Below are 20,637 nucleotides of genomic sequence, written 5' to 3'. Positions count from 1 at the left end.
TAATCATGGCAAGGCAACCGGAAACATGACCGAATACAAACAGTGTAGCTATTCCCTCCCCAAGGCAATCAAACAAGCTATGCGTCTGTCACGCCCTGGCCTTAGTTATCTTTGTTTTCTTTATTATTTTCGTTAGGTCAGGGTGTGACATGGGGGATGTATGTGTTTTGTATTGTCTAGGGTTTTTTGTATGTTTATGGGTGCTGTGGCTTAGTTGGTTAAAGTGTCTAGTCTAGGTGTATGTATGTCTATGGTTGCCTAGATTGGTTCTCAATTAGAGACAGCTGTCTATCGTTGTCTCTGATTGGGAACCATATTTAGGCAGCCATATTCATTAGGTAGTTTGTGGGTGATTGTCTATGTGTAGTGTTTAGTGTCAGCACTATTTGTTCTATAGCTTCACGTTCGTCGTTTTATTGTTTTGTATAGTTTGTATAGTGTTCTTCGTTTCGTTTTCGTCTTCAATAAAAGAAGATGTATTGTTATCACGCTGCGCCTTGGTCCTCCTCTCTTCCACAATACGACGATCGTGACAGCGTCAGTATAGAGACAAAGTAGAGGCGCAATTCAACGGCTCAGACACGAGACGTATATGGCAGGGTCTACAGTCAAACACGGATTACAAAAAGAAAACCAGCCCTGTCGCAGACACCGACGTCTTGCTCCCAGACAAACTAAACAACTTCTTTGCTCGTTTTGAGGACAATACAGTGCCGCTGACACGGCCCGTTACCAAAACCTGTGGGCTCTTCTTTACCACAGCCAACATGAGTAAAACGTTTAAACGTGTTAACCCTTGCAAGGGTGCCGGCCCAGACGGCATCCCTAGCCACGTCCTCAGAGTATGCGCAGACCAGCTTGCTGGTGTGTTTACTGACATATTCAATCAATCCCTATTCCAGTCTGCTGTTCCCACATGCTTCAAGAGGGCCACCATTGTTCCTGTTCCCAAGAAAGCTAAGGTAACTGAGCTAAACGACTATCGCACCGTAGCACTCACTTCCGTCATCATGAAGTGCTTTGATGGACTAGTCAAGGATCATATCACCTCCACCCTACCTGACACCCTAGACCCACTCCAATTTGCTTACCGCCCCAATAGGTCCACAGACAATGCATTCGCAATCACACTGCACACGGCCCTAACCCATCTGGACAAGAGGAATACCTATGTAAAAATGCTGTTCATCGATTAGAGCCACAAGGGTGCGTTCTGAGCCCTCTCCTGTACTCCCTGTTCACCCATGACTGCGTGGCCATGCACGCCTCCAACTTGATCATCAAGTGTGCAGATGACACTACAGTGGTAGGCTTGATTACCAACAACGACGAGACGGCCTACAGGGAGGAGGTGAGGGCCCTAGGAGTGTGGTGTCAGGTAAACAACCTAACACTCAACGTCAACAAAACAAAGGAGATGATCATGGACTTCAGGAAACAGCAGAGGGAGCACCCCCCTATCCACTTCAACGGGACAGTAGTGGAGAAGGTGGAAAGTTTTAAATTCCTTGGCGAACACATCACGGACAAACTGAAATGGTCCACCCACACAGACAGCGGGCGAAAAGGCGCAACAGTGCCTCTTCAACCTCAGAAGGCTGAATAAATTTGGCTTGTCACCAAAAACACTCACAAACGTTTACAGATGCACAATCGAGAGCATCCTGTCGGGCTGTATCACCACCTGGTACGGCAACTGCTCCGCCCACAATTGTAAGGCTTTCCAGAGGGTAGTGAGGTCTGCACAACGCATCACCTGGAGGGAAAACTACCTGCCCTCCAGGACACCTACACCGCCCGATGTCACAGGAAGGCCAAAAAGATCATCAAAGACAACAACCACCCGAGCCACTGCCTGTTGACTCAGCGAGGTCAGTACAGGTGCATCAAAGCAGGGACCAAGAGACTGAAAAACAGCTTCTATCTCAAGGCCATCAGACTGTTAAACAGCCATCACTAACATTGAGTGGCTGCTACCAACATACTGACTCAAATCTCTAGCCACTTTAATAATTAAAAATTGGATGTAATAAATGTATCACTAGTCACTTTAAACAATGCCACTTTATATAATGTTTACAAACCCTACATTACTCAGCTCATATGTATATACTGTACTCTATACCATCTACTGCATCTTGCCTATGCCGTTCGGCCATCGCTCATCCATATATTTATATGTACATATTCTTAATCATTCCTTTACACTTGTGTGTATAAGGTAGTTGTTGTGAAATTGTTAGATTACTTGTTTGATATTAATGCATGGTCAGAACTAGAAGCACAAGCACTTCGCTATGCTCACATTAACATCTGCTAACCATGTGTATGTGACCATTCAAATTTGATTTGCTTTGATTTTAAAAGTATAAATCATTTAAAATTCCTTAAATTAAGCAAACCAGACAGCATAATTTCCTTGTTTTTTTTATTTCCGTATAGCCAGGGGCATGCGCCAACACTCAGACATCATTCACAAACAAAACATGTGTTTAGTGAGTCTGCCAGATCAGCGGCAGTAGGGAAGACTGCCGCTTTTCTTGATAATTGTGTGAATTAGGCATTTTTTCTGTCCTGCTAAGCATTCAAAATGTAATGAGTACTTTTGGGTGTAAGGGGAAATGTGTGGAGTAAAAAGTACATAATTCTCTTTAGGAATATAGTGAAGTAAAAGTTGTCTTAAATATAAATAGTAAAGTAAAGTACAGATACCCCTAAAAACTACTTAAGTAGTACTTTCAATTATTGTTGCTTAAGTAAATTACACCACTGACTGCAGGTAGCCTAGTGGTTAGAGCATTGGGCCAGTAACTAAAAGGTCACTGGTTCAAATACCTGAGCTGATAAGGTGAAAATCTGTTGATGTGTCCTTGAGTAAAGCACTTAACCCTAATTTGCTCCAGGGGTGTCGTACTACTATGGCTGATCCAGAAAACAACACATTTCACTGCACCTATCTAGTTTACATGACTATAAAAACATCACATGGATGGAGTACTGGCTCCTGTTAAGTGTCTCTTAATGCACCCTCATCCCTGTGGGAGTTCAAACAAAGTGCATCTGACAATATTCAATTACAATTTATACTGTATTCCATGTGGCCTGCGTTATCTCCATATTGACTCCATTAATAATACTTTTCATATTCATCTGTTTCATGCAACTCTCATTGCATTAGCCTGTCTGCTGATTCAATGTTTGCTTCCTTACAAAAACATTTGATCAAATAATGTTTCTATTATTACCTTTTTGACAAATACATTTGTCACTGAGTGGTGAATAAGAACCCTGACCTAAACCCCCTAAAAGGGGAATGCAAAAACAAAAAAATAGCTTGAAGAAACCTTCTGAGTCATTTTACAACACAGAAGTCCAGTGACACAGTCTTATAGCCATTCCCTTCATCCCTGCTGAAGAGGTGTGACTCCTAGCAGCAGAGCTGTCAGAGTAAAACAATGGAGTAAACTTTCCCCACTGAGCACAGCTCTTCAAACCCAATGCAGAACAAACCCCCTGCCAAGCCTACTGAACATACGCCCAAGAGGCCTTTGGGATACATACAGGAAGACCAACGCTGCTGTGCTGTTGCCATTACATTTACATCAGGAGAACAGAAGCGCTTCCACCTGGAATAGACCATCAAGTTATCTAGAGTGCATTCGGAAAATAATTCAGACCCCTTGACTTTTTCCACATTTTGTTACAGAAAAAAACTGAAATATACCATTTACATAAGTATTCAGACCCTTTACTTTGTTGAATAAGCTTTGACAGCGATTACAGCCTCGAGTCTTCTTGGGTATGACACTACAAGCGTGGCACACCTGTATTTGGGGAGTTTTTCCCATTCTTCTCTGCAGGTCCTCTCAAGCTCTGTTAGGTTGGATGGGGAGCATCCTTGCACAGCTATTTTCAGGTCTCTCTAGAGATGTCCGATTGGGTTCAAGTGCGGGCTCTGGCTGGGCCACTGAAGGACATTGAGAAACTTGTCCCGAAGCCACTCCTGCGTTGTCTTTGCTTTGTGCACAGGGTCGTTGTCCTGCTGGAAGGTGAAACTTTGCCCCAGTCTGAGGTCCTGAGCACTCTGGAGCAGGTTTTCATGAAGGATCTTTCTGTAGTTTGTTCCGTTCATCTTTCCCTCGATCCTGACTAGCCTCCCATTCCCTGCCGCTGAAAAACATCCCCACAGCACGATGCCGCCACCACCATGCTTCACCGTAGGGATGGTGCCAGGTTTCCTCCAGACGTGACGCTTGGCATTCAGACCAAAGTGTTCAATCTTGGTTTCTTCAGACCAGAGGATCTTGTTTCTCATGGTCTGTGTCCGTTAGTTGCCTTTTGGCAAACTCAAAGCAGTCTGTTATGTGCCCTTTGCTGAAGAGTGGCTTCCATCTGGATACTCTACCATAAAGGCCTGATTGGTGGAGTGCTGCAGAGATGGTTGTCCTTCTGGAAGGTTCTCCCATCTCAACAGTGGAACTCTGGAGCTCTGTAAGAGTGACCTTCAGGTTTTTGGTCACCTCCCTGACAAAGGCCCTTCTACCCAGATTGCTCAGTTTGGACAGGGGGCCAGCTCTAGGAAGAGTCTTTGTGGTTCCAAACTTCTTTCATTTAAGAATGATGGAGGCCACTGTGTTCTTGTGGACCTTCAATGCTGCAGAAATGTTTTGGTACCCTTCCCTAGACACTTCCCTTCCCCAATTCCTTCGACCTCATGGCTTGGTTTTTCCTCTGACATGCACTCTCAACTGTGGGACCTTATATGGACAGCTCTGTCCCTTTCCAAATCATGTGCAATCAATTTAATTTACCACAGGTGGACTCCAATCAAGTTGTGGAAACATTTCAAGGATGATCAATGAAAACAAGATACACCTGACCTCAATTTCGAGTCTCATAGCAAAGGGTCTGAATACTTATGTAAATACGGTATTAAAAAAAATCATTTTCAAAAATGTCTAAAAACCTGTTTTCACTTTGTCGTTATGGGGTATTGTGTGTCTATTAATGAGGAAAACATGTAGCTTAATCAATTTTAGAATAAGGCTGTAACATAACAAAATGTGGAAAAATTCAAGGGGTCTGAATACTTTCCGAATGTCCCACATAGCTGAGGGATTACTTCTCTTTGCATATTTTCCCTTGCTGCTCTCCGAGCGAAAAGCTGAGAGCTGTAATTCAAGAAAATCCTTAAAGGAATAACGTCCCTGTAAATATTCTCAAGTATTCAGGTACCTAACCATCACCCTGTCGCTGTTATTGAAAATACTCACCTTATTTGTTTTTGAATAGGATAACTTTTTTACCGCTAAACTTTTTGAGGTGTTTTGGAGTCCCTGCCGTGCCACAAAGTGCTTTGAAACACATTTAGTTGAGGCCATCGATCTACTAGCAGCACCCCAACGTAAAGGTTATTCAATAGCATAGGGTGGGACTACAGTAGCTCAGAGCCTAAATGAACTCTGTGGCATAGGTGAGACCTTGTGGGACGTGGCGGCCATGGCGGCCCATATAGATCTGTAGCTTTAGAGATTATGTCCATTGATTTGGCATCACAGTGTGGTATTGAGCGACGGGCCGACGGCTGGCAGAGAGGGAAGGTCTCCTGGCTAATGTTGTAGTTCTGTGATTACAGGTGCCGAGGGAGCCGTATTCACCAACTCTGTGGAGACGCCACACGTCAGGGCCGAGCCCTTCAAAGAGCTACGGTAAGATAAATTTCTCTTTGAATCCACCCTGATGCACACACATAAGTATACATGCACACAAACACACACACAGCTATAACAGTATCTATTAACTTTCCCCTTTTCTATGCATTCATAATTAAATAAAATAAAATAAAAAATAAAATAAAATAAAAAATATATGGGGAATTGCTGTAGCATGTCTCTGGGTTGCTATTATAAAAGGAAGGAAAAATCACACGCGCGCAGAGGACTTACTGTTTAGTTTAGTTTGGGCTGATGCATTTGGGTTGATTGAAGATTACATGGCAGTTCCCTTATTCAAGTATTGCAACCACACTGCTCGCACTCGCCAACGAGCGTCTGCGTTGCTAAGCGCTAAAATAGAAGTCAGTTCTATGTGTGATGCTGAACACGGTGAAAGTCCTGCCTCTCCCATCTCCTCATTGGTTTATAGAAGCAGATACCTACGTGCCATCTCCTCATTGGTTATACCCACGTGGGTGACTGAAAGATGAACTGAGTTCGGTCGGTCGTCGTGGTAACTATGAAAGTTAGATGCCAATTGCCATAAAAAGTCCAAAGAAGAAAAAGCATGGAAGGAGGAGAGATGACTAGAAACGATTCGGTTGACCGTTTTATGTGTGGATTAATTGTCGGAGTAGAGGACCTTGTGCATTTCAGGTAAAATAACAACTCAACGTTTATATCCCAGGACAAATTAGCTAGCAACAGCAAGCTAGCTAAATAGGACAAATTAGTTAGCAACTGCAAGCTAGCTAGCTACATTGCCATAAATGTTTAATGCTTTTCAACAGGTCCACAAGTTAATATAAATGGTTCGGAGTTTGTTTTGATATTTCAACCTGCGTGTCGTGATCGCGTTTGGTGTGGGGGGACAAAATCAATTTGAGCACGATGGCTTACGCGTGCGTCCGGTTTGGGTAAGGTGTAAACCTTGGTGTGTGGCTGAGTGATGAGGGAGGGTGTGATTGGATTATTTCCTTTTAAATGATTCACTAACCCTATGCATACTGCCACTGACAACCATTACTATATATTCCAGCCAGATAAGTGGTGTTTTAAAGATTTCTGTAGATGTTCTGCTGACAGGGCCTATACTGCAGGTGTGTGTTCTGTCATCAGACTAAGGTTATTAGCTTGTGCTAAGCCACAGCATCAAAATCTTCCTTTTTATTGGGGTAGAGAATGATATGTGAGTCCCCACCTATATGCTAGCATACAGTATAAACATACATTTTTTGTAGTCAACTAAAATCACAGAATCGTTTTTAATAGTTTAGAAACAGCAGATTAGGCTCCACTCACATGTAGATAGATACATTTTACCCTTGTAGCAAATAATACAGTGTAACATTACTTTGGGGGGACTCCTGAGTGGTGCATCGGTCTAAGGCACTGCATCTTAGTGCTAGAGGCATCACTACAGACCCTTGTTCGATTCCAGGCTGTATCACAACCGTCTGTGTTTGGGATTCCCATAGGGCGGCGCACAATTGGCCCAGCTTCGTCCGGGTTAGGCTTTGGCCGGGGTAGGCCGTCATTGTAAATAAGAATTTGTTCTTAACTGACTTGCCTAGTTAAATAAAGGATAATTAAATACAAAAATTAGCTTTGGAACAGGCCTACATGATTGGACTTTCTTCCAATGCCCTGTAGCTTGGAAAGACTCGACTCTGTGAAGCAATTTACACTCCTCGAGCAATTAGCGCTCTATCCCGTCCAGTTGAGTGTTGATGAAGAACCATTTGGTTGCGTTGTTGTGTGGTCTCCGACATGTACAGATCAATGGCTGTATCTTTGGCAGAGGATGAGCCCCCTCTCCACCCAGATCAATGCCCGAATGCTCATCAAAATGTAATTAAAGGAGCTTCTCATTAACTAAAACAAACATATGAAGTACAATGGCAATATCAGAGGCGAGAGACGTAGAGAAGGGAGAGAGGGAGAGGGGAAAAGAGAAGTAGAGTGTGGCTGATGGCTGACAAGTGGTGGATTAGACATGGCAGGGAAGACAGATTTGTAGGCAGAGAGATAATGAGCAGTTAGTGCCACTTGGAGCGTTAGCCTCCACCGACACACTACCTCCTGGTGACTATACTACCACACCGCCACCCAAAACATATATGGACAGACACACACAAACACACTCTTCACCTTCCACCTTACCATCTACAACATGGGTGTCAAACATATAGCCCAATGTTTGGGGGTCCAATCCGGCCCGTGGGCGTTTTGAGATTATCATTTGGGTGGGGGCGAAACAAATTAAATATACTTTAAAATGACTAAACCCAAATTTAAACTGTGTAGAAATGATAATGGACCTACATTTATACCTACAGTTTTGACTGTCCAGCTCACTTACAATCACAGAAATGAAAACTAGACATTCAGGGAGTATCAAAAATTCCCAAAACAATAGATAGAGGACTCGTTGCAGACCGAATGGGGCCCCCGGGGCAAAATGTATTTGACACCCCTGCCCTAAAATGATGTTTGTGAAGCCACAGACACAGCACCTCTCTCCCTCCCCCTGGCCTTAACAGAGTGAGAAGAGAGAAGGGTACAGTGGGCCCACTCTCGTTGACAGTTGACACTGGTTATCATCCCTGCCTCCACATACACCAAACATCCTGACACCCATCAATCAATATGAACACTCTGTATGAACACGCATTTCGTTGCATCACCATGCTACTGTAGCAGCCCATGCATCATCCTTTACTTTCAGAACAGAGGAGGCCCATTCAGTGGAACTTAGATAGAACTGTACAGCTTCTTCATGTAAATGAACCGTGACTCATCAATCATTTACGGAGCTTTAGACATGATCATTTAACCTTTTACTGCAATGGACTAAATCAGGGTCAGACAGTGACTCTTGGTAGTCTTAAAATAATCTACTTTGAAACAAACATATACAACTCACAAACATGGTTATATATTACACTTTATATACATCACAGAAGACTGAAATATAACAAAATTGTTTGACATAGAAACACCGAATTTTTGGCAGGATTTTTAGGAAAAGGACAGATCACTTTGAGTGATGCTCCGGAGCTCAGCATACCATTCCCAGTGTAATTGTTGGTTGGAGGCTAAGGCTTTTCCACTATTTATGTGCTCTTTTGTAACAAGTGGCCAATTGAAAATGAAATATGGCCCAAATTATCCAATTACATTGGAAAGAGGGGTGAGCACAGTGGAGCATGAGTAAAATCTAATATTTCCATAATGTGTTGGAAACCTTGGCAGGCATCAATTCAGGATCCCATCATGTTCTATTTTGAGAGTCATATTCTCCTATTTAGAACAATAGCCGGCATCATATCTCTTCGGTTGATGATCATGTGTCATCCACATTACATGTCTTTCTATTGAATACATTTCTCACTTGTGGCAGCAGAAAGGAGGACAGGAATATTTGACAGATGTCCTGACCCGTTCTCTACACAGATAAAGACGAAACAATATGATGCCTAGCTTGAGAGCAAAAAACATCACAATAACTCCTTGAACATGGAATGTGTTCTCAAGAACGAATGTGACATAATCCCATAAAAGGCTTCCTTTGAAAATGGAGCCACTATTTTATCTGGCTTTATTATTTGACAGTGTCGTGACATGACTTTAACATTAACATTGACTGTTATTTATCGAATTAACTAAATATGTCTAATTGTTACCTGATTAAATGAATCATGTAACAATTAACTCATTAGGATCTGGGGCACCACGAGAGCAGTTCTTTAAAAAGTTACCATCTCCCGAATCAAACACTAAAAGATCTTTACCTATCACACCTATAAACAGTCAACTTATTAATCAAAACCTCGTATCATATCACCATTGTGGTGTCACAGTCGTAACCTCCTTGCATCTAACCAGAGCCTTACTTATGATTCAGTACCACACAAATTGGTTTAATTATTTATTTACTAGCTAATTAAATGGGAACACAGGATAAACATACACACTCTGCACTGGTTATTGACTGGAGACGTAATATGCTGAAAACAGGTCCCTAGCGGAATGACAACAACATGGATGCTTGTTAAAGAAGAGAAGGAGAGGCAGAGAGCGGGAAAGAGACATTTGACATTGCCACATTCAGAAACTTCTCTCACCTACAATAACCATATACTTTGTACACGAACCGCAGCCCTCTTTGAGCAAGAAATCATGAATGTATTTACTTGAAATGCCTGGGTTCGCCGGAGATCTCTCGGTGAACGGGGCAGCCTTGGAAAGGGTGTTGGGCCATTTCGCGGCACGCTTGTAAGGCTCTGATTGTCTGAAATAGTTCCAACAACTCTTCTACTGTTGTCCTTCTTTGTAGTCCTGAACAGAACTACAGAGTTGATTTTCATTCCATTCGCTCTTTGAAGATAGGCTTGCCGGCCTTTTCGATGATTCCCCAGTGGGGTGATGAGAGTAGAGTAATACGATGGTTTGAGGAAAGTAACAGGATGGTCCTACTTAAATTTGCTTTTGATGATACTTTACTTAGGACAGCTAATCAGCCGTACCAGTGATTGTCCGGGAGGTGATCTTATCATCTCCACCTCATGTTGAGATTCAAAGTTCGAACCATTTTAAACGTGTAGCAGCCACTTCATACATTTTCTGGTTCCTTCTGTTTTTTTTTTAACCCATTATTTATACATTTCGCTCGAAAGGGGCGGTTCCGGCAGGCTGGCACACTCCCTGACCTCACTCCGGGGCAGTGACTACTCACTGTGCCAAGTTATGGAAAACAATTATCTCTTATAACTTCTCAAATCACATCCTTCTCTTAACAAAAACACTTTCATCATGTTCCATATTACATGCACAACCCTTAGTATGGAAACTTCATCCGTGTAGTGGGTATACTTTCCAAGTTACAGTATTTCCTTTATAACATTTTTAATGACATCACAAAATAACAAACATAATGACATTAGTGTTCTATAGATCGCCTCTGACCATTCCCCACTTTCTACGTTAGAAATATTGTTCCAGTGTTCCCTTTTGAGCGTGTTAGAGTTTCAGCGGGAAAAGTCTGTTGCGACAAAGCACATTCCTTTGGTGAATTTTGAGAGCACAGGCCTGGATCTTCTCTGTTCATTTACAACAGGACGTGAGTTGTTAATCCCCACTAGTTCTTTCCTTCCCCCGCTATGGGTGAGAGGGGGTCTGATTGAAGTTATTCATTGCAAACCTGATCTGACCTATTTGGATTCTCATGGACAGTCATGACAACCATCATAACTGTTTTACCTTTGAGCAGAGTTTTGGAGGTGATTTGTAATCATTAAAACAAATTCTGTGTCTGTAGTTCGGCTGAGGAAGTAGGCGCTGGTGGAAATGCAATAGGTTTAGCGCTCCCATCCACACTGCACTAAGACCCAGACATGTCAAACAGACCCCCATTTCAAAGAGTAATTTGGCGAACATAGTGTGCCGTCGCCGATGTTCAGGTCACAAAATTATTTCAGAAAGCCACAATCACACTAATCACTGGAGATAATAAACTCTACTGTTATCCAACCAATTAACTCTATGATCACTTGTCCGGTTAAAGTAGGATCCATTTAATTTAATTTCTCACAGTTGACCACTGTATACAGATAATACTGTATGTATCAGATCATAATTAGCCATGATTAGGAGACATTGTGAAGGACACAAAAGGGAAAACACACCGCAAAAATATGGCGTACATTTACATTGTAATCCCATGCAATTTCTTTCAAGTGGGAAACCATATAATTTACACAATGGCATATTTGAACTCTGGTGATATGAACGAGGACGCATGAAAAGTCAACCTTTGATCTCAGCTGGAGATGTTGATGGTGGTGCATGCCACCAGAGGAAGGGAGGGAACAGAGAGAGAGAAAGGGAAGGGAGGGGGGGAGGCACTCTCTCTTTTGTTTTAAAGCATCCATCCCCCTGGTGGCATCTCATATTCTCGATGGATGCAAATGACCCCTTATCTTCCTGTTTTACGGGTGATGCTCAGCGGGGGGAGGGGGACTCTGTGATCCTGAGTCGACGCCAAGGATGCTGTTGCTGTAACGTTATGTCTTATAATCGGTTTATTTTCCCTCCAGCAGCATCTGAGACAAGCAGCACAGCCCAACCCTGAATACAGATAGCCAGGCTGAGGCTCACAATCACACGCTTTTCAAAGAGAAAGAGCACTTTGGGCTAAGATTAATGGGAATGATTGTTTGGATTTTCAAACCAATAAATACTTTTTAAATTCCTTTATTGTGATTCTAATCAATGATTGAATAGTTGTTGTTTGACTCTTTTCTGATCCAAACATGACAACAACACATGTCATGATGACAATGTTTTGTCCTTCATCTTTACAGTAGAGATAGTAAGCTGTTTCTCATCCTCCTACACTGATGTCGAACTCTAAATAAAGTTTTGTCCTGTTGTGTTGATCACCTCTGAGAGGACATGGTGTACCATCACAGCGTTATTCTGCTCATTTATGTTTTAGCAGACACACTTAGCGCTATTTTTACTCTCTAAGAGTGGACATTATGTCCAAAGCATTATGTCCACATGTACGCTCCCTGGTTGGTCAATATTTCCAATTACATACAGAGGTAGTGACCATCTCTTTGATTTTAAACATAATACAATAAGTATACATGCTGTAGAGTCCTATACCCCACTCTGGATATGTAGCCTATTTTGAATTTCTGCCTAGATTCAGACTGCTTGAATATTATAAGCATTTGATGATTTCCCAGTGTGGACAACATTGCACACCCGTCAAATCAAATCAAATCAAATTGTATTGGTCACATACACATGGTTAGCAGATGTTAATATGAGTGTAGCGAAATGCTTGTGCTTCTAGGTCCAACAGTGCAGTAATATATAACAAGTAATCTAACAATTTTACAACAACTACCTTATACACACAAGTGTAAATGGATGAATAAGAGTATGTACATATAAATATATGGATGAGCGATGGCCGAACGGCATAGGCAAGATGCAGTAGATGGTATAGAGTACAGTATATACATATGAGATGAGTAATGTAGGGTATGTAAACATTATATAAAGGGGCATTGTTTAAAGTGGCTAGTGATACATTTATTACATACTATTTTTTATTATTAAAGTGGCTAGAGATTTGACTCTGTAGCCACTCAATGTTAGTGCTGGCTGTTTAACAGTCTGATGGCCTTGAGATAGAAGCTGTTTTTCAGTCTCTCGGTCCCAGCGTTGATGCACCTGTGCTGACCTCGCCTTCCAGATGGTAACGGGGTGAACAGGCAGTGGCTCGGGTGGTTGTTGTCCTTGATGATCTTTTTGGCCTTCCTGTGACATCGGGTGCTGTAGGTGTCCTGGAGGGCAGGTAGTTTGCCCCCAGTGATGCGTTGTGCAGACCTCACTACCCTCTGGAGAGCCTTACAATTGTGGGCGGAGCAGTTGCCGTACCAGGCGGTGATACAGCCCGACAGGATGCTCTCGATTGTGCATCTGTAAAAGTTTGTGAGTGTTTTCGGTGAGCCAAATTTCTTCAGCCTCCTGAGGTTGAAGAGGTGCTGTTGCTCCTTCTTCACCACGCTGTCTGAGTGGGTGGACCATTTCAGTTTGTCCGTGATGTGTACGTCGAGGAACTAGAAACTTTCCACCTTCTCCACTACTGTCCCGTTGATGTGGATAGGGGTGTGCTCCCTCTGCTGTTTCCTGAAGTCCACGATTATCTCCTTTGTTTTGTTGACGTTGAGTGTGAGGTTATTTTCCTGACACCACACTCCAAGGGCCCTCACCTCCCTGTAGGCCGTCTCGTTGTTGTTGGTAATCAAGCCAACCACTGTAGTGTCGTCTGCAGACTTGAGGATTGAGTTGGAAGCGTGCATGGCCACGCAGTCATGGGTGAACAGGGAGTACAGGAGAGGGCTGAGAACGCACCCTTGTGGGGTCCCAGTGTTGAGGATCAGCGGGGTGGAGATGTTGTTTCCGTCGGTTGCCATTATGTGATTATAGTTATAACCCAGGCCCCTTTGTTGCCATTTCATGTCCTCATTTTCCAAACGTGAACAAATGAAATGGCAGTAATATACTAGAATATAATAATATGATATATAATATCATAATACAATTCTAAAATACAGTCAAGTAATATCACAGCAACACGTAATGGAAATCTGATATGATTCAAGATCTTTCATCTAGAATTCATCCTCCACTTCAACACTTGAATGTCTATGTAAAGGCAAAGCAAACCCATTTGATATTAATAAAGATGACAGCTAGTTATTTGAATATAAATTCTGCTTGTTGTTTGTTGGTCATGTGATCGATACTTAATTTCCTTTGTTGGGCGGCGGCTGAGGCTGGCAGGAGCCAGAGAAGACAGAGAGAGGGAAATGAACTGGAAGCTCTGCTACTGCAGTCACAGCCACAACCTCTTATCCCAGATCATTGTCTAGTGTCTCCCTGTCTCCGTTCCACACTCTGGTTCATATCTCCTATCACTGACAGAGTTATAACAACACTCCCCCAACAGATAGACATGGATAGCATATTCTTACACAATGGAGGCCCTATGTATGAACCACTGATACATATGGCAGCAAGCAGAAATCATTTTGGGAAATCTCAATTTACTGAATTTACCTTTCACTTTTAGTGTGTTTTAGTCACTTGATGTGTGTTGTAGTCACTTGCTGCAGCAATGAACAGGATAACAGAAAGGACACACGATCAGTTGGATAACGAAGCAAGCCCTCTATCATGTAGGAACTACCTTCCTTTATGTGTAATCAGTGAATGCATTACCATGTTGATTTAAATCTCTGTTGGTACACTCCACATTAGCATTCCAGAAAAATTCAATACACTCTCACAGCTATAATATGCTGACTGCGCAAGTGACAGGACTTCCGGTTTCTCATTTTACTGAATAAAATATCCACTTTTCAGTATGTTCAGACTAGAGGTCGACGGTTGTTATGAAAACTTAATCGGGGCCGATTTCAAGTTTTCACAACAATCGGAAATCGGTATTTTTGGGCGCCGATTTGCCGATTTTTATATTAATTTTTTAAATATTTTTTTTACACCTTTATTTAATCTTTATTTAACTAGGCACGTCAGTTAAGAACACATTCTTATTTTCAATGACAGCCTAACGAGGCAGAACGACAGATTTTTAACCTTGTCAGCTCGGGGGATCCAATCTTGCAACCTTACAGTTAACTAGTCCAATGCTCTAACACCTGATTACATTGCACTCCACGAAGAGCCTGCCTGTTAGCGAATGCAGTAAGCTAAGGTAAGTTGCTAGCTAGCATTAAATTTATCTTATAAAAAACAATCAATCAATGACTGTCATTGCTCCAATGTGTACTTAACCATAAACATCAATGCCTTTCTTAAAATCAATACACAAGTATATATTTTTAAACCTGCATATTTAGCTAAAAGAAATCCAGGTTAGCAGGCAATATTAAGCAGGTGAAATTGTGTCATTTCTCTTGCGTTCATTGCACGCAGAGTCAGGGTATATGCAACAGTTTTGGCCGCCTGGCTCTTTGCGAACTAATTTTCCAGAATTTTACGTAATTATGACAACATTGAAGGTTGTGCAATGTAACAGGAAAATTTAGACTCATGGATGCCACCCGTTAGATAAAATACGGAACGGAATAAACGTTTTGTTTTCGAGGTGATAGTTTCCGGATTAGTCAAAGGTATATGGTTTAGAGAGAAATAGTCGACGCGTTATAATTCCTTTAATAACTTGCGGCTGAACTTGAAAGGGGTTCCTTCGTTATTTTACCGTTCATGTCTTCCATAGAGAATGTCTTGATCTACTTCAAATAAGGTCTGTGTTTCGTGCAGGCTTAAACCGCCTCGACGTTTTGATACCCGTGTAAATCTCACTAGGATAAGGTAACGTTTGTCAACATATTTTCATAAATCCACTCTACAAAAAAATTATCTTCGCTTATATTTAGCCAATATTGATCAGAGTTACCTTGTCCTATGGATATCTACACAGTTATAAAATTGGCACGGTGGTGTAAGCCTACACGAAACACAGACCTTATTTTAAATGAATCTAAAAATATCCTATGGAATAAATGAAGGAACCGCTTTTCAGATTTTGCTAGAAGGTGTCATGGGAATTATGACTCGCACTTTGGTTGTCAATTCTTACCATGCCCATTATTAAAATAGGATTTCCTGCATATAGAAATTAAAGTTTTTGTTTTCAACATTCATCACAGGTAACTTAAACTCTATTTTTATTCAAACAGTTGAGAGTATTTGTCTCCGAGGCAGACTCTTCAGTATCATTGTCACTTCAGAGCTGTGTGTGTGTGTGTGTATTTATGTATTATATTAAGTTAAAATAAAAGTGTTCATTGTTCATTCGGTATTGTTGCAATTGTCATTATTACAAAAATGTGTGTGTGTGTATGATATATATATATATACTGTATATATATATATATATATATATATATATATATATATATATATATATAAACAAAATTCTAATATATCGGCCGATTAATCGGTATCGGCTTTTTTGGTTCTCCAATAATCGGTATCGGCGTTGAAAAATCATAATCGGTCGACCTCTAGTTCAGACCACATAATAGGGCAACAATATGTGAATATACGGACGTAGTAATCACAATATTTCACATTGTTTGTCTGCATGATTTAAATCTAATATTAATTTGCATGAGGACAATTCCACTTGACCAATAGTTATTGCTCTAGTATCCTCTAGTGCCGCTGGTGCCAATAACATCTATAGTGCCACCAACTGGTCTGGTGCAGCCATCTAAGGTTGCAGTGACTTTATATTCACACAGCTTCTAAGAATATATACACTGAGTGTAAAAAATATTAGGAACGCCTTTCTAATATTGAGTTGCACCCCCTTTTGCCCTCAATTCGTCAGGGCATGGACTCTACAAGATGTCAAAAGCGTTCCACCGGGATGCTGGCCCATGTTGACTTCAATGCTTCCCATTGATACACACAGGAAACTGTTGAGCATGAAAAACCCAGCAGCGTTGCAGTTCTTGATACACTCAAACCAGTGCGCCTGGCACTTATTACCATACCCCGTTCAAAGGCACTTAAATCTTTTGTCTTGCCCATTCACACCAAATGGCATACATACTTTAGGCTTAGGCTTAGGCTTAGGCTTATAAGTATTTCTTTAACCTGTCTCCTCCCCTTCATCTACACTGATTTCAGTGGATTTAACAGGTGACATATATAAGGGATCATAGCTTTCACCTGGATTCACCTGGTCAGTCTATGTCATGGAAAGAGCAGGTGTTCCTAATGTTTTGTACACTGTGAATTAGCATTTCCCTAGCTAGCTGAGCTGTTTTACAAGAAAACACCTGAGATGACTCAAATACTGTTGCTAGCAAGCCCTCCTTGGCGACAATGTTATTGGGGCGTGGGTATTATCAGATCCGAGGCGAGATAAACTATCCATCATATGTTTTGTGTTTTGGTAAGAGTTCGGAGTGACGTCATGCACCCAAAAAGCCTCACCCAATCAACCAACGGATATTAATGGCCATGTTCGAGAGGCTCAAAACCATAATGTATCATGGGTAAATTGTTACTGACTGATCTACAAATAATAATGAGTAGTTATTTATGATGCAAGGTTCTTTGTAGATCAGTCAGTTGGCATTCACCTGCACTGTCGGCTGCAGTGTCAGCTGCAATGTCGAACAAGCCCTTCGGGTATCCTACGAAAGGACATTTTCGCGACCGGATATGTGATAACCCAGCATCTCCCAAAAACAGATGTCCTGATACTGTATGCCAATGACAAACTTAACATGCTTCATCATGGTAATGTCTTTGATGAACCTAAAACGTAAAAATGTGATAGGCCATTGTGAAGTGGATTTACAAAGTATTTAAATGGACACGTAAAATCTGATTTTCTGATTGATCAATAACTCAGCCATCTCTTAACAAATCCGCTTTTCTCAAACTAAGTTAAGAGATCTACCATGGGCCTACATACATATGGGCATACATTTGGTATTGTTTGGAGGCGGAAATGAGGGTTTAAGTGAGACTGCTTATAACTGAGGCACCTATAGGCCAATCAGTACCATTCTTTCTGACAAAGTCAATCATGGCCTGTAGTTTCTGTGTGCCAAATTGGAAAAACTCTTACCAATCTACGCTTGACTTATTTGTCAAGAAAACAATTATTAAAGAATAACAATAGCTTTGCTGTGAACCCCTAATAAATCATCTCTACCCCATGGCTATGGTTCTTCTGATTTCTCCTGGGTATTCAGTCATTCATTGATGGAATTGTCTCTTCTCTCTCTTCCAGCCTGGAGTCTCCCACGCGGTCTCTGTACATGGAGGCCCCTAAAGGAATCCAGATCCTAGCAGAGGCAGGGGACATCCAGGCCACATGTAGAAGTGACCTACGCCTAGAGTCCAAAGACGGAGAGGTAGGGGGCCCATTCTCTCAACTTTTATCTTTGCATATTTTCTTACTCCTCCGTTAAAGTAGTCATTGATCTAAAGGATTTCACTCCATAGCTTTTATTTTCAAGTTATGTCAGATTAGTTAATCACTGATCTCATGAAAGAAGGAAGTCAGGAAGGAAGGAAGGAAGGCTGCATTAAGAGTTCTTAAACTGTGTATACTCTACATTTGTATATCTATCTGTCGATGTTATGATCTGAAGTGAATGTTGATGAGGGTAAAACTTCACTTGTTCTATTGTTGCCCTTGGGTTATTCTTCCAAAGTTTTATCAGACAATTTAACAGAATCATGGGACTATTTGATTTAACACATGAACAGAGGCCCCTCTCAATTTTATGGACTTGATGTGGCTTATATCAAACATTTAGTGCTTTGCCATCTTCCTCATGTAACTGCACCTCTGCTCTCACACTCCATTTGAGTTGCCTTCCAACTGTCCATTTGTCACCTGCCTGACTCGTGGACAGACACTTCACAAGACACCTCTCGCTCTCTAGGAGCCCCTTGGCACTTCCAACCGCAATTAGTGGTGAGGTTTACCTATTAGAGACCTGCTGATACCCAGCCCCCGGCCTCTCTCTCACTGCAGAGATTATCTCAATAGCAGATGTGTGGAGAAGTCAGCTGAGACTCCCTACTTAAAAGTGTTACAGGTCATTTGATAGGAATGCTTCCCTGAGGCGCCTGGAAATGACTCCTTTTACCTTTTATATTAAGAGCAGATCCTCTCCCGGCTAGGGAAATACAACCCCTTAAAAGTCCTGGGAGGGCGAGGGGGAGAGGAGGTTAGAGAGATGGGATTTAGACTGACTGTCTGGTTTGGTGGAATGGTAAAGTTGGGCGAGAGAGAAGTACTGTACCAATTCAAATGATAATACCGGAGTAAAGTGAGAAGTTATTGCTGGAATTGATTGGTAGCTTAAACGCTGGGTATGGATTTGTCAATCTTACATCATAAAGGAGTAAATAATTCAGCGTACAGAGATGAGTTGGGTGTGTGGCCGTTAAGAGGTTTTAAGTTCAATGTGGATATATTTGGCTGTTTTTGCTGCGTAATATGTAATAATATAATCAAGTTTAGAAAGGGTGGGGCGAGGGACACAGCTATATCGGTCGCTAATACAGGACTAGTAAAGGCACAGTGCACTCTTTTTTTCAATTATTCAATTATTTTTATTAAGATGTTTTTTTAATTCAGATTTTTCAGGGTGCTACAGCACCCTCAGCACCCCTACTTCCCGTGGCTATGCTAACTCCTGTTCGTATAAGATGGTTAGCATAGCTCACATACAGAAATCTGTGGTTGTAGTCAAAGTAGTTTTGAACTGTAATGCAGTTGATTGGTAATGATGACATGAACATGTGTTGGGGTTGACATCCATATAAACATTATACTCTGGTTTTTACCTCAACATAGTGTGAAATACACATATAAATAATAGCCTAAACGTAGGGTAATTTTGTTTGGGGGCAATGAGGAGACTCAGGATCTTTCCCCCACAGCCCTTTCCCCCACGTGTTTCCATGGCAATTCCAGTGTTTTGGTCTAGTTCGATTGACCTCTTTACCACATCTATATACATAAATAAATAACATGACTCTGTCCTCATTTAACCCGTTGTCTCCCTGTGGTCAGATCACTCTGGACGCGCGGAGGATCAGGCTGCTGCGTCTGCCTGAGGGCAAGGCCTCTCCCTCGGGGACCACTACCAGACAGACTGTCTATGAGGTGTGTGTCTGTCCCAACGGGAAACTCTTCCTATCACAGGCCGGGACAGGCTCCACCTGCCAGATCAGCAACAATGTCTGCCTCTAGAACACACACATGCACACACTAAAACTGAAACACACACATACATACATACATACATACATACATACATACATACATACATACATACATACATACATACATACATACATACATACATACATACATACATACATACATACATACATACACATCGAAACACACACACTAACACTGAAACACACACACTAACACTGAAACACACACATACATACATACATACATACATACATACATACATACATACATACATACATACATACATACATACATACATACATACATACATACATACATACATACATACATACATACATACATACATACATATCGAAACACACACACTAACACTGAAACACACATGCAGTGAAACACATACACAAATGCACACAATGCAACACATAGAAAAACGTATCTACACATACACAGAAACACAAGCAATCATGCATATACATTGACACTTAGGGGGTCTGTTCCTTCTAACAGCCTTTGACAGGAACTGAGAGGGATCCTCCTGAGATTTACAAAGAGACACTCGGAGTGACAATGTTCTGTTCAATGTCCTGAAGACAATTTCAGTACCAGAAT

The 20,637-nt window shown here is 41.6% G+C and overlaps 1 protein-coding gene across 1 annotated transcript in view; it reads left to right on the top strand.

Moving 5' to 3' along the window:
• LOC120056511 (delta-sarcoglycan-like) overlaps positions 1–20,133 on the top strand; it is an 80,796-nt gene extending 60,663 nt beyond the window's left edge. Inside the window, exons 5-7 of the mRNA XM_039004689.1 lie at positions 5,636–5,708; positions 18,076–18,199; positions 19,876–20,133. Coding sequence (XP_038860617.1) covers positions 5,636–5,708; positions 18,076–18,199; positions 19,876–20,055 — 377 coding nt within the window. The 3' untranslated portion in view covers positions 20,056–20,133. The remainder of the gene's footprint in view (positions 1–5,635; positions 5,709–18,075; positions 18,200–19,875) is intronic.
• Positions 20,134–20,637: the final 504 nt, after the last annotated feature.

Source organism: Salvelinus namaycush, chromosome 12 (assembly GCF_016432855.1).
Source record: "Salvelinus namaycush isolate Seneca chromosome 12, SaNama_1.0, whole genome shotgun sequence".
NCBI lineage: Eukaryota > Metazoa > Chordata > Actinopteri > Salmoniformes > Salmonidae > Salvelinus > Salvelinus namaycush.
Note: the sequence above shows the minus strand (reverse complement) of the source record. Positions and strands in the feature narration are given on the sequence as shown.